At 29.2% G+C, this 14,607-nt stretch overlaps 1 protein-coding gene across 1 annotated transcript in view; it reads right to left on the reverse strand.

Annotated features, from left to right (window-relative positions):
- Positions 1–304: 304 nt before the first annotated feature.
- The window catches only part of LOC111632059 (probable ATP-dependent RNA helicase DDX52), a 59,419-nt gene continuing 45,116 nt past the window's right edge, over positions 305–14,607 (reverse strand). The window contains exons 8-14 of the mRNA XM_023376414.1: positions 7,315–7,518; positions 4,939–5,029; positions 4,572–4,845; positions 2,549–2,624; positions 2,408–2,479; positions 2,227–2,319; positions 305–666 (exon numbers count right to left, since the gene is read on the reverse strand). Of these exons, the coding sequence (XP_023232182.1) occupies positions 552–666; positions 2,227–2,319; positions 2,408–2,479; positions 2,549–2,624; positions 4,572–4,845; positions 4,939–5,029; positions 7,315–7,518 (925 nt within the window). The 3' untranslated portion in view covers positions 305–551. The remainder of the gene's footprint in view (positions 667–2,226; positions 2,320–2,407; positions 2,480–2,548; positions 2,625–4,571; positions 4,846–4,938; positions 5,030–7,314; positions 7,519–14,607) is intronic.

The following is a 14,607-nucleotide window of genomic DNA, read 5'->3' on the forward strand; positions in this document are numbered from 1 at the left end:
TAATTATTATATTTATTTATTTATAAATGACTATTGCTTCTCATACTTCAAAATATTGTTGAACTACATATCTTACTCTATAAAATACTTAACAATGTGATATATTTTTTTACTTGTGATAAAAATTGTTTTGTAATTTTTAAGTACAACTTTAATTTGTAAAAAAATAAAAAATAAAATTTATACACAGCAAATCTTCACTTAATGTCATTAAAGAAAGGTACAGTACATGTACATTTGTAATCATTTATTATTACTGTTGAATTATCTTTACAAACAGTAAAATCGATTCTATGAGATAGGAAATAAATGTTGAAGTTGCAAACACAATCCAATTAGAATAATAATAACTAAATTATATCATGCCTAAGGTAAAATTAGTTTGGTCATACATCATTTTGCCTAATGTTGCACTTTCCATAAGACTGTTGATGGCATTAAGTGAGTACTTGCTGTATATTCATTATGTTTATAAATGCATAATAAAAACTTTTCCATTTTAATTTTTAACTTTAAAAAAATAACACATTTATTATTAGTGTTCCACAGAACTAAAAATATATTAAAAAGGCTAGTTCCACAGCTTTCAAAAGGTTGACTGCCTTTAGATAATTGGGCAATGAAGTGTATATAAATTCAAAGCTTTCGTAGCAAGTTACTTTACTTCTGCAATTTAAAAACCAAACAATAAGAATTTTATACTTACTAAAAATATGGAAGACATTCCATAAGTATTAAGTTCTTACAAATAAAATTACTATTTTTCATTTTTGACTTTGAAGGCTTATTATTCAATCTTAACAAATACATTTTTTAAAAAATGTATACATAAAAGAATATTAAAATGTCATCACATGTTAATTGAAACAATTATTGTAACACATAAATATTTAATCAAAATAGTCCTTAACAACTCAAATACAGTAGAGCGTCGTTTATCTGAATCAATTGGGGACTGGGGTTGTTTGGATAACTTATTTTTCGGATAACCGATTATGTACGAAAAAATACATTAACCTATCCCGTGTTGAAATTTTTCTCCATTGCATATACCTTTGCGTTGATTTTTTGTCGATGTTAAGCCTAATGTAAACCTTTTTAAATAATAATCGTGGCTATTGTATCGTTAAAAATTATTTTTTTATTTTTTACAAACAAAATAAATATATTGAAAAATATAAAAACAAAAAAATTAATACTTTAGAAGTTATCTAGTATGAAAAACATTCGATTCAGCATGACACACAGTCCTCAGAAAAACACCATACAAAAGTGACAGTGCTGCCAGCTAAAACACATACACAAACATAAAAAATATTGGAGTATCCCAAGATATAGCAAAGATTGCAGCGCCACAGCACTAGTGAAAATTTAAATTTGCCGACTGGAATTCTTTCAGATAAACTACGCTCTACTGTACATTTCTCCCAATGGAATATAAGTGCATTAATGCCAATTTCATAAAACTCAGGAAGCCAAAAAGTCATCAAATGTACTTTTAACAGTGTCATTTCCCTTAAAGAATTCTTCTCCCAAAAATAAAAGCTATCAAGATGTTTAAAAAAGTGATAGTCCATCAACAAAAGATTTAGAAAATAAGGTGGATGAGGAAAATTTTGCAGTTCAATTCTGTCAATTTTTTTTATGGTAGCTTTTCAATATGTGGTCTTGATTGTTACTCAGCTGTGCTAAACACCACATCTATTCACCAATGGTGGCCCATTCAGGGGCCAGGTGTTGGTGAATAGATGCACCTTGTCTCTCTTGCTGAGTTTAAGTGGTACCTATTTTTTGAACTTCTTGACTTTCCCTAAGACCCTTAGATGTCAGGATGTGGTTGAATAATGAACATTAACCTTAAACAATAAACTACAAGGGTGGGAAGTTTAAATTTTAAAAAATGATAATTTTATTTGCAACAATCCAATACTTTAATTATTCTATTATTGTTTAAGGTAATAAATTTTTGAACTGCCACTTTTAAATTATAATATAATAATGAAAACAAAATTATCATTTATTTAATGTTTAATGTTGAATGAATAAAATTAATAATCAGTTCAGATGCATTCATGTTAAAAAAATTCACAATACCAAACTCCTGCCCTTACAGACAGACAAAACTGATAGGTAAGCTGGCTTCACCTTCTTCTCATATGACAGTCATTTCAGTAGTATATACTATTCATTGAATTAGATGAACGATAAGTTAAATTTTTTACTTACTCTCTTTTGGCTTGTTTCTCAATGTCATATAAAGGAATGGTTGATATTGTTTCACGCTTAACTGCTTTCCTTGCTAACTGTTTTTTAATTTTTCTGTTAAAATAATTTAAAATACAAAATGCATAAATAATAATTGCAAATGAATGAGCAAATAATAATAATTATTAATAGTCAAACTAACTTGGATGGTTTCTTCAACTGAAGCATAAAATCAGGAACATCACATCCAGAATCTTTCATTACTTGAGCAATACTGATTTAAATAAGTAAATGTAAGAAGCTAAAAAAAATAAATTATAGTATTTTCAAAACAGATAATTACCTGCGTAAATTAATTCTATCTTCTTCTGTGAAAAAGGTTATAGCATGACCAGGACGTCCTGCTCTACCTGTTCTACCTAAATTTATACAGATTTTCTTTCATTGACATTCTTTAATTTAATAAATTTAAATTAAATTTAGAATTCATATTTATATATATCATTTTAATCAACTGAAATCCAATATTCTAATCATTGTAAAAAGACACAACAAATGTAATCTTAAGCAAAGCAATTGTATGAAATTAATAAAAAATATTGAGAATAACTGAAAATATTTAATGACAGTAACTATTCTTTAACCTATTCAAATGACTCTCATAAAATTATTTGAAAAATAGTCACTTACTAATTTAAATCTGAAATGCTAATTCCAATAAATTTTAACTCTAATATTTAAGATTATGGTAATTTTATTTAAAATTTAAATTAATTGTGATGTAAACAAGGTATAATATCCTATTAAAATTTTTAACATACTTGATTGTTTTTTCTTCTTTTTAACATAAATTTATACATATGTAAGCATTAAACCCGTAAATCTAAGTTTTAAGTACAATCAACCTCCTTTAAACTACCCCTCCATATACCGCCACCCTGGGTTATCTGACAAAAGTCTCAAAAAACAATTTGTTCCATAGTAAATCTACAGTATAAACCACAAACCCATTTTCCTCCATCCACCAACCATGAATTAATTGATGGTTAAGAGCAATTGTTACAACAGTTAACATCTGCACATGGCCCAAATAATGGTTAGAGAGAGCTGAACACACATTCTGTCTGAAACTGTTTAGATTTTTTCATGTTCTGAATTCTTGCTGTACTGTACATTATGATTGTTTTAGTCTTTTACACAATGAAAAAAAATCCTTACAATAAACAAAAAGCAAGAAATCTGTGCATACAGTGAAACCCATCCATCCTGTTCTCAAAAACATATTGTCAGTCACTTTTCTATTGTCTGGAAGAAAAATATAAATAGACAGACGATAGGAGATATCTTAAATCAAAAAAGCAAGTGAATGAATGCAATAGAAACAGAACATTTAGAAAAACGAAAACTGGAAAATATGGCAAACTTGAAAAATCATTACTGATATAGATTGCACAAGTAAATGCAAAGAGTGGCACTGTCACAGATGATGTGATAAGAAAGTAAGTAGAAATATTTGAACAGCAGATGTATATAAGCAATTTCAGTTACAGCAATGGGTGGCTGCATTGGTTTAAACAGTGTCATAATCTATCACAGTAAAAGAAACATGGTGAAACTGTTGATTTGGATGTTGTAGAAGAGGGAAGAACTAGTATGTCAACAATAATACAGCTGTATGATACGAAAGATGTGTATAATATAAATGAAACAGCTTTATTTTACTGATTATAATCTGATAAACTGATTGCTCATGCATCTTGAAAGGCTAAAAGAAGAATAAAGATAGAATTACAGTTGCCTTTTGTAATTCAGATGGTAGTGATAAGAGAACTGTGACTGTTATTGAAAGATTTGCAAAGCCTTGTTGTTTTAAAAATTTTAGTGCAGTTATGATATTATAGTTGGTAATTAAAAATAAAAATACCTTCTTGATTAAAATAAATTTTTTAAAATGTTAAAATATTCATTATTGAGTTTGTAAATGAAATAATTTAGATTTACAATCACATAAAAAATTATACTATTGCATGCATGATCATAATCATCATAATCACATCATCATTTCTTTTTTTGATTTATTTCTCAACATTAATTATCATTAATTAATTAATTTAATTAAAGTAATGATAAATCAAAGTTGAAGAATATAAATATCTTTTAAAAATAAAATGTAATTTGTTATGCTTTGCAGCTTTAAGATTCGGAAATTTTTAATTTTTCAATTTATTTGAATATATTTAAAAATTAAATTTTATTCTCTAACATATTACAGGAAATAAATATTAAAAAATTATTAAAATTTTCAAGAAAGCAACAATGCAAACTTTTTACAGTAAAAATTACTATATTTCAAAATAAAAAATTACCTATCCTGTGAATGTAAGATATAGCACTTCGAGGAAAATCATAATTTATAACCAGGTTTACACCTTTAAAATCAATACCACGTCCCATAAGTTCTGTACAGATTAATATCCAAATTTTTCCTGATCTGAAAGATTTTACAGTATTGTCTCTTTGCAACTGAGTTCGTTCTGAATGGATCACATCTACATTAATTCCATCATAAATCAATTCACTGAATAGTTCTTTTGCTCTTTCTTTTGTTTCTACAAATATAAGCACAGGTGGCATAACACCCTAAAAAATAGAATTCATTTAATTATATTATATGCTTCTTAGTATTAAAAAAAACAATGAAAATATAAAATAGAACAATAAAAAACATATTACTCTTTTAATCAGATTTCGGAATTCAATAAGTTTTCCAGATTCATTTCCTACAAATATTAATTCTTGTTTTACTAAATCTGTGGCTGAATTTCTGAAAAACAAATCAAATAATTTATACTGTAGCCTGTTTTATAAAATAAACAAAATAAGAAACTGGAAAAAGAATGTATAAACACATCAAAAATTACTCCAGCAATTAAAAATTTCATTTGAGAAAATAAGATATATATATATATATAAAATAGCCTCATATATCTCATCATAAGTTACTCCAGCAATTGAAATTTTCAATTGCTGGAGTAATTTATGATTATGTTATGTTTACATCTTTTTCTATAGGTTATCTATGTCTTTGTGCACTTTAAAATTGTAACAACATAGATTCTATCCAAGATAAAAATAATCTGTATAATGCATCGGAAAGATTACTTATTTTACTTTTTTTAAGTCTAAGTGATACAAATCACCTAATTTGTTCCTATTGGTCTTTTTCTAAAGAGACATATTAACCTTTTCACTGTCTAAGCAATTTTCATTGTCTATCATGATACACTTTTGAAATAAAGTAAATATTCTTTAATGAAAATTAATTTATGTTATATTACAAATGTAAATTAACTATGTTAAGCATTTCCTAGTTACAGAGCAGCAATATATCATATTTGATTCACAGACCTATGAAGAAAACTTTTTATATAAGTGCTTTGTACATTTTATGTTACTAAACAATTTCTGCCATTTCTCTCTCTCTCATCTCTATCTAGCTCCCTCTCTCTTCATATATAGTTTATTTTCTGCACAAATAACTTTTGCAATCTCATACATCTCATCAGTTAACAAATATTCTAAGTTAAAAATCACACCTTTATCAATCCAGCAAACGATTTTTAATACCATAAAAAGCCTCTTTTATTTTATGTTAACAAATATTCCAAGAAAAGAATGAAATAGAGTTGCATGTAAAAGATATGTTAATTGTTACAAAAAGATAAATTTAGAGTCCTAGACAAGCAAGAAAAAAAGAGCAAATTAAGTGTCCACTCATTGTCCACTCAGTGTAATATAGCTTTTTGTCTTGAAAGCTACAACCTAACCCATCAAAGAATATAGTAAAGTTATAATGTTTTATAATTTTCATATTGTATGGTAAGAAATGAAGTTTCATTTCTCAGTTACAATAAACATTCCTTTAGTTTATATTAAACTAGTACTAGTAGCCTGGGCTGACCCCTAGTGGGCGTTCTTGCAGCAGTGGTGTCATTCCATGGTATAAATAATAAATTTATATTACAAATAAAAATAATAATATACTGAATTTCTCATTGCGTACCCTACTAAAACGCAGCCAAAAATGCAAAAAACCACATCAAATAATAATATACTGAATTTATTGTTAATTTAAATAATAGCTAGGGGTATNGAATTTTAAAAAAAACCCTTCTTAATGTGCATTCTCATGGCATACCCTACTAAATCACAATCAAAAACACAAAAAACTGCATTTTTTGTTATTTTAATACTGTTACACAAAAAACTGAATTTATTGTTAATTTAAATAATAGCTAGGGGCACCCCTAGTGGCCATTCTAGACATACCATTACAGATATATGGACACGCGATCAATGGCTTATATTATTAGATTTAAAAATAATAGTTTTTGTAAAAATTGTTCTCTAAAATGCTTGAAAATTGCTTCTTGTGATGCCAAAAACCTTAAGAAACATGTTAATACTGTCTATCAGTATTATTTTTTACTCAAAACAATACTACAAGTACTTTTGACAAACTACAGATTCAGACAATCTGTAGTTTGTCAAAAGTACTTGTAGTATTGTTCGCTAAATAAAATATTAAAAGCCTCTTTCCAATGATTTTTATTTTTACCCTTTCTGCACTTTTAAATAAAAAAATTTGGCTGCTTTGAGTTTTTCTCAGTTTATAAATATCATTTCCAAATCATATATTCATATATTTTAAAAAGAATAAACATTATGATTTAGCTTTAAAATATGCATTTTCTGTAACAAGTCACGCATATCAACGATGTACTGACATCTCAAGCAAACTAGCAAGCATAGATAGCAAAAAGGTTAAAAGGAGGTTCAGACAACACATACCCAAGTTTGTAACTAGAAACACTTTATTTTTTGTTCTTTATAGCCAAAAAGGTAAAAAGGGAAAAGCAACTGGATAGTAAACAAGTTGTTTTCCTGCCCATTAATTGGGGGTTAATTATTAATATGTTGTGTTTGAATATATTACTTGTATTCAAACAACAATTTTACAGATTGTTTCATTTTGAAATAAAACTTAAGCAGTTATTACAATTTTAAAATGTACAAAGATAATGCACTGTAATTTTTAATCAAACATACCTTATTCCTATTGACACAGTAACAACATTATCAAGATTAAGTTTACACCATTGTTCAACATCATATGCAAAAGTTGCACTAAACATTGCTCTCCTGACATTAATAGAATCACAAGCTTTATAAATAATGGCCAATTGATCTCGAAATCCATCTTCACCTGCTTCAAATAATTTGTCTGATTCATCAATAATCAACCACTCAACACTGAAAAAATTGTATTAAATATTTTAAATAAATACTAATATACTTTAATGTATTTAATTGTAATATAAAGTAAAATCAATAATTTTTTTTAAAACTCTAACAATAAAAAAACTTTATTGTATGAAAAAATAAAAATATTGAATGACAAATTGATTTAAAAATCATAATAAAATTTAACAATTTAATATTAGGAGATTATACATAGAATAAATATATACTGTTTGATGAGGAAAATGATCAACAGGGGCATCTTTTAGGGCTCTAAGCCAACAATACTAATCAGTGCTCATTGATGTGAAAATTCGAAGTTAATAAAAGCATTTAGTACTTTAAAAGTTTAATAAGTTTAAAATAAAAATGCCCTCAACCAAAGGAATTTGACCCTACAAAAACGAAATATAAAGTACATGAGAGAATTATAACTCTTTTTGTTTAACTATAAACATTCTCACGATCAAACCGTATATAGTTTACAGTTATCGGCGAAATTCGTCATATTGTTGTCATTCTAACACCACCTTTAACCTCACACCTGCTAAAACAATTGATCACCTGACGAATTTTCCCACCAACAAGGTATAAAAGCCATCCTCCTTCCCCCTCTCCGGGGAGTTGCTAATCAAGAAGTCGCCATCGCACCATCAAGATAGAATTTCGCTTCCCTCTAACCAGCCGCACCACATATTAGAAGACCTTCGATTCCAACCTTCAACTTGGATCCCGCTTTTCAGAAATTAAAGACCTTCGATATCATCGCAAGAGGTATGAACGCTTTATTGTAAGCTCTCTCTCTCATACGCGAATGAGACGTAACATGTTAGAACGTTTGTTTTATTATTTGTCTGTAATAAATTGTTAGTTTAGAAAAATGGTGTCTTTATTCGACTATGCCAACGCCTTATCGTCGGCCCCGTAACTCCCCTCCATTCGCGTAACGCGCAACCGAACGTTACTACCATCCCTGACAAGAAAGTAGGTCACCGGCCAGTGGCCGGAAGGAGAGGACTCTCCTCCTCCCTCCCGGTGCCTCACACTATTATAGTCTTGCTTGCATCACTCATGCAATGCAACAAGTGCATGGTTAGAGCTTTTTATTGTAAGATTATGAAATTACAGCCATCACATATCAGAAACTACAATTTTATCTTTTATTTATGTAATTTTTTCCTTTTCAGATTTCCTATTCTTTTGAAATTTGATTGGATAAATGGAAGAAATAAACACATCAAATGTTGCTTCCCTGTAAATTACAAAAATTGCAGTAATCAAATTAAGTTTAATTATTTAATTTATAAAACAAACAAAGTATAGTATAAGGACAAGGTAGAAATATGCAAAAATTTCTAGGAATTTTAGTGGTTTCACCAATAAATATCTTTATGAAACAACAAAATTTTCATTACAATTACTAAATTTTAATTCATAAAAATAATATATTATTTCTAAAGTGTATTGATTGAAAAAGTTATAAAAATATTTTTGTAAATGAAGCAGAAATAAATCAGTAATAAGAAAGCTACTAAGATTAGTTTAGGCACCACGGGACTCAAATAATATGGTAAAATATATGCAGAAAAATTATATTGGTATGACTATTGCGAGTGTTGCACATAATAAATGCAATTCAACACAATAGTGTTTCAAAATAAATATATTTTAAAAAAAATACCATTTCTTCCATTCTCTGCTCTTTCTTCATCTCTGGACAAAAGAATTCAATTTCAATTCATTTCAAATGGATGTTTGCATTTGCTTGGGAAATGAGACCTGTCACCCAACTCAGCGCAAAAAAAATATATATATATATGTCAATAGAATGTCAATTATGCGAATGCCAATCAACTGAAACGTCAGTTAACTGAAAACATTCAAGTCGGACTGTGTCGTGCTGAATCAAACATTTTTTATACTAGATTAACTTCTAAAGTATATATTTTTTTGTTTTTATATTTTTCAATATTTTTATTTTGTTTGTACAAAATAAAGAAATAATTTTTAATGATATAATAGCCATGATTATTATTATAAAAATTTTCATTAGGCTTAACATCGACAAAAATTCAATGCAAAGTGACATGCAACAAAGAAAAATTTAAACATGGGATATACTAATATACTACATTAATAATGTATTTTTTTGTACATAACTGGTTATCCAAAAAATCAATTTTCCAAACAACCCGAGTCCCCAATTGATTCAGATAATCGACGCTCTACTGTATATATAAATTACTTTTGATAATACAAAGTGTGTGCAACTTTAAAACTTGTTCATTCCATAACAGTGTTATTCAGGAAGTCTGACAAATGCAGTTATTTGATAAAATTACCAGAATTTTTTGTTTTAAGAATATTAGAGTATATATATATATATATTAATTTTTGAATGAAGAGAATCAATATTTGTTAACTGTATGACTATATTGCATTAAAAAAAAAATTAATCACATGTAACCAAACTAACTGTTAAATATAAAAGTCAACATTCTTCCAAATGCATTGTCATCTGATCCTCTTAGAAGGAAGTTTTTCTCTTAGTAGGAAGCTTTTGTATAGACCATAATAAAACACTTTAAAGTTTGTTTACTTTACAATTAGTGTAACTGTTTGTTTTCATTTCACTCTCTCTCAAGAAAGTAATAAACTTTTACTATCCTGATCTTGAACCTTACCCCTCTGTAACTACAAACAAAGCTGATGTCAATCTGTAAAATGAGATCATTTACTGGGAAGCAACATTTGATATGTTTATTTCTCCCATTTATCTGATCAAATTTCAAAAAAATAAACATAGGAAACCTGAGAAAGATGAAAAATTACATAAATAAAAGATAAAATCACAGTTTCCAATATGCGATGACCATAATTTCACAATCTTACAATAAAAAGCTTTAGCCATGCAAGCGTTGCATTGCGCGAGTGATGCACACAAGGCTATAATAGCGATCAGTAATTAGTATTGCTGGCTTAGAGCCGTAAAAGATGCCTTTGTCAATTATTTTACTCACCTGACACATGGCAGAACAAAAGAGTGCATTTCAAATTGCTTTGCTAACAGGTAGAACTGACCTTGACTGCATTAACTTTTGCTTGTGCTAATAATTTAGAATTAGATGCAAACCTTTATGCAATGAACAGTACATTACATTTTATTTATTGCTCATTATATATACTTTTACAACAATATTTACAGTATAAAGCAAAAGACATATCTATATACAGTAACAGTTCGTTGTTTTCTATCAGCTGGTACTGTACACATACATAAGTTTCCTAACTATTTGTGTTGGGTACTTTTTATGACCTTTTTCAAGATCAAGTGGTAATTAGGCTTAGCATTTTGTAGAGAAATCAAAGGACTAATTTGAACCAAAATAATTGTGATATACTGTACTGTATTTATTTTTGGTATCAGATCCTTGGTTATAAACTTGCAGGTGTTCAAAATTGGCATTGAGCCAAGGGAAAACTGCATTCTTACAGCTGCCACATTAAACTCAAGCAAGAATGTACTACAAGTTATTTCTTTGATTGTCTGCATATAGGTTTTCTATATGTCTATCTTTCTTATTCTGGATAAACCGGAGATCCAGATTAATGGGATCTGAATAAATGGAGTTCCACTGTACTTAATTAAAATAAGACAATCTGTAATGAGCAATTATTTATTGTTACATTGTCACAATGCTGGGCTGCAATTTTTAATCATATTTTTAATTTATTTAATTTAAAATATATGCTCTCCACAACAAATTTGTATATCTGTATCTTACTTTTCCTTGAGCAATAGAATCATGCCGGTCATCTATCTAACACCTTTCAGGGGAAATTTTCAAATTGAAACAACGACTTCAGGTTTACATTGGAAGTTCGTATATAGTTAATTGGGACCTCCTACCCCTAATCTTTCCATATCTGGTCTTGGCCTTCATCTATCTAACTTTGTTCTTGAGATTAAGGAAGGACAGACGACAACAGTGGGAATTTACAGGTCTACAATTTTTTCAAATTGCAGCCCAATTAAACAATCTCACTGCTTATACTTCACATATTTTCCTCCATCTTGATAATCAAACACTTGACCAACTGTGGTTGAAGAACACTTTTTATTTACAAAGATGATTCATTGCACTTTTGCAGTGTCATGTTTTAATGTACTGTATTGATCACCATCTGAAGGTAAGTACTGTACTATACAAATTTGCTGTGTAGTGAAAACTGCTCAATTTTCACCAATTTGTAAATTTGAATTCTAAAATTTTGATGCATACAGTATTGAGGATTTGCTTTTTACAATATCTAGACATCATGGCAGACGACAAATGAAAACAACTCTCCATTTAAACGAAGTTGCAAATTCTGAAAGCAATTGTTAGAGGGAAGAAGAAACTTGATATTGCATTAAGATATGGCAATCCAAAATCAAAAAACGTGACTTTTTTATAACCACATTAACTTAGAGGATAGCCATGCACAAGCAATAAGCTTGACAGAAAACTTTTTGTTTGGCTGCCAGATGCAAGAAATAATTCTATCCCTGTCCAACAATATAAGAAAAGGCATGGTAAGAAGCAGAAAAACTAGATATGAATGATTTCAAAGCATCAGATGGATGATTATAGTAGTTTAAGATGGAGTGAATCCTAAAGTGAAAAATGACTAAATTTTGAAATTGAAAAAATTAACACACAGTTATGAAGCAAGACTTATTCAATATGCTCCTCTTCAGAACAGTAGCACTTAAAGGTGTAAGCTTCTGTTTGTTTAAATGTTATGATTTTTTACACCCAATTTGAAACATTTTTTTTTTAAATTTGAAACACCTATGCCTTTTGTCAAAAATTTTTAAAATTTTGCAGGGCAGCTTGGTTATTTTTAGAAAATGTTTCTAGAAATTTTCAGAAAAATCAGACCATTGGTTTGATGTATGGTTCTGGATGTGTGTTATGGTTCATTATTTGCTGATAAAGGAAACCTGCAGTGGTAGAAAACACAGCAAAGAATACTTAACAGTTCTTTTTTGTGCAAACAAAAAAGTCTGAAAAACTGTCACTTGTGATAGGCAAATATGCTAATCCATGATGCTTCAAAAATGTAAATCATCTACCATATACTGTACATACAGAAACAATGTTAAGTTATGATGACAGCTTTTCAGGAAGTAATTACTGGCACTGGATTCTAAAATGGAGACCACAAACAGAAAAATCCTGCTGTTCACTGACTGATGCAAGGCTCATAAAATGAATGATTTGAAACTGATAAAACATTAAAATGATCTTTCTTTCCCAAACTACACAGTAAACTCAAGCCAATGGATCAAAGTGTGATTGCCTTATGAAAAACTGTTACAGACGATAGCTTATCCAACATGTGATTTGTCAAGTGAAAGATGAAAATAAACTGGCATTAGTAAAACAGAATGTTTTGCAGACCTTACAGTAACTGTGTTCAGTTTGGAACAGCATTGAACTAGCCATTAATAAAAGTTCTTTCAGAAAAGCTGATTTTCAGTTCAACAAGATGAATTTAATGAAAATTATGAAAGGGTTGATAATGATTTTACTAGTGACTGAACAGAAGTCAAATATGTGAGTGATTGGAGGAATGGAGACAAGCTGTCCAAATGATTGGACAGGCTTTTTTTGATGAAAACATGTATGAAAGGTAGAACACAAAGTTTGGAGGAAAACCTTTTACCAGCGTTCAAACTGAAGAGCTCAGAAGAGACTTTTTTGTGAGGAACAGAACAATTCATGGACTTTTACATGTCAAGTAAGCTCAAGAATGGAATAACGTATTAGTTATAGGCATTCAGGACCAAAAAAAATTAAATAAACTATCCCAGGACAATAAAGAAGAGACCAACAGAATTAATTGTATTTGTAACTCTCTTCTCTGAGTTGGTCGAAATTGCATTGAACCTTAGTTAAAGTACAGTAGACCCCCCTATAACACGGGTTCATATAATTCGGATTCGTATATAACAGCGAAAAAATTGTGACCGTATTTGTATAAACACGTTAAAACAGACTCATATAATTCAGTAAAACGTCATTGCTGACTCGTGTTGCGACAGGATTGGTCAAATCTAGACCAATAGCGGATGTTGCACAAACCACTGAGTTTAAACAAGCAGCGGACCTACTAAAACCATTTATTATTTAACATCCATAAAAATTATATATATATTAATGATGTCTCCAAAGTTCAGCGAATTTTTCGGCAGAAAAATAATTTATCAGGAAATGCACCCCCTTGTTCAATGTGCTGCTCCACGATGAAAACAAACTTAAGCAATGGCATCATCGAATGATGCACACTCGGTAAGTAATACTACAATTTTTTGTTTATAGCATAGTTTATATGGATTATTCCCAAAAAATTATATATGTTTTGGAAATGTTGAGTCAAATTAGTCTAGAATTGATTAATTTTATGGAAGAGGAAGAAAATTACAGCCGTAATTTTCTTTCATATGGAAAAATACAGCCGTAGTCCGTAAACTGCATATGTGCCGAGCTGTGATTGACTCGTGTATGTAATGACTCGTAAAACATGAATTTCATAAAAAATGGAACATATCTACCGTGTTATGGGGGGGTTGACTGTATATGTACAGCTAAGGAGAATATGCCCCTAAAATGGAAATTAAATTCTCTTTGTTGATAACTTAAAAGTCATTTTTAGATGAGTCAGTTCAATCCATACATTAATGTGATGACTTTAATGAAAGCACACTAAAAATTTATGCAAGATCTGCTGCAAAGGTCAATCATTCAGGCCAAAAAGATACTATGACTGGCATTTTAGATGCAGAGAATGGTGTGGAATCTTACAATAGCATAAATCTTATGAAAATTTACAGTAGAACCTCGATTATCCGCCTTAATTGGGGACTGGGGTTGGTCGGATAATTGAAAAGTCGGATAACCGAAAAGTATGAAAAAATCCATTATTAGTGTAGTATATTATTATATCCCATGTAATTAGTATATTAGTATATCGCTATTAACCTATTTTGCGTTGAATTTTCATCGATGTTAAGCCTAACAAAAATTTTTTAAAATAATAATCGTCGCTATTGTA

This window comes from Centruroides sculpturatus, unplaced genomic scaffold, assembly GCF_000671375.1.
Source record: "Centruroides sculpturatus isolate CEXI.00-Female unplaced genomic scaffold, Cexi_2.0 scaffold707, whole genome shotgun sequence".
NCBI classification, from domain to species: domain Eukaryota; kingdom Metazoa; phylum Arthropoda; class Arachnida; order Scorpiones; family Buthidae; genus Centruroides; species Centruroides sculpturatus.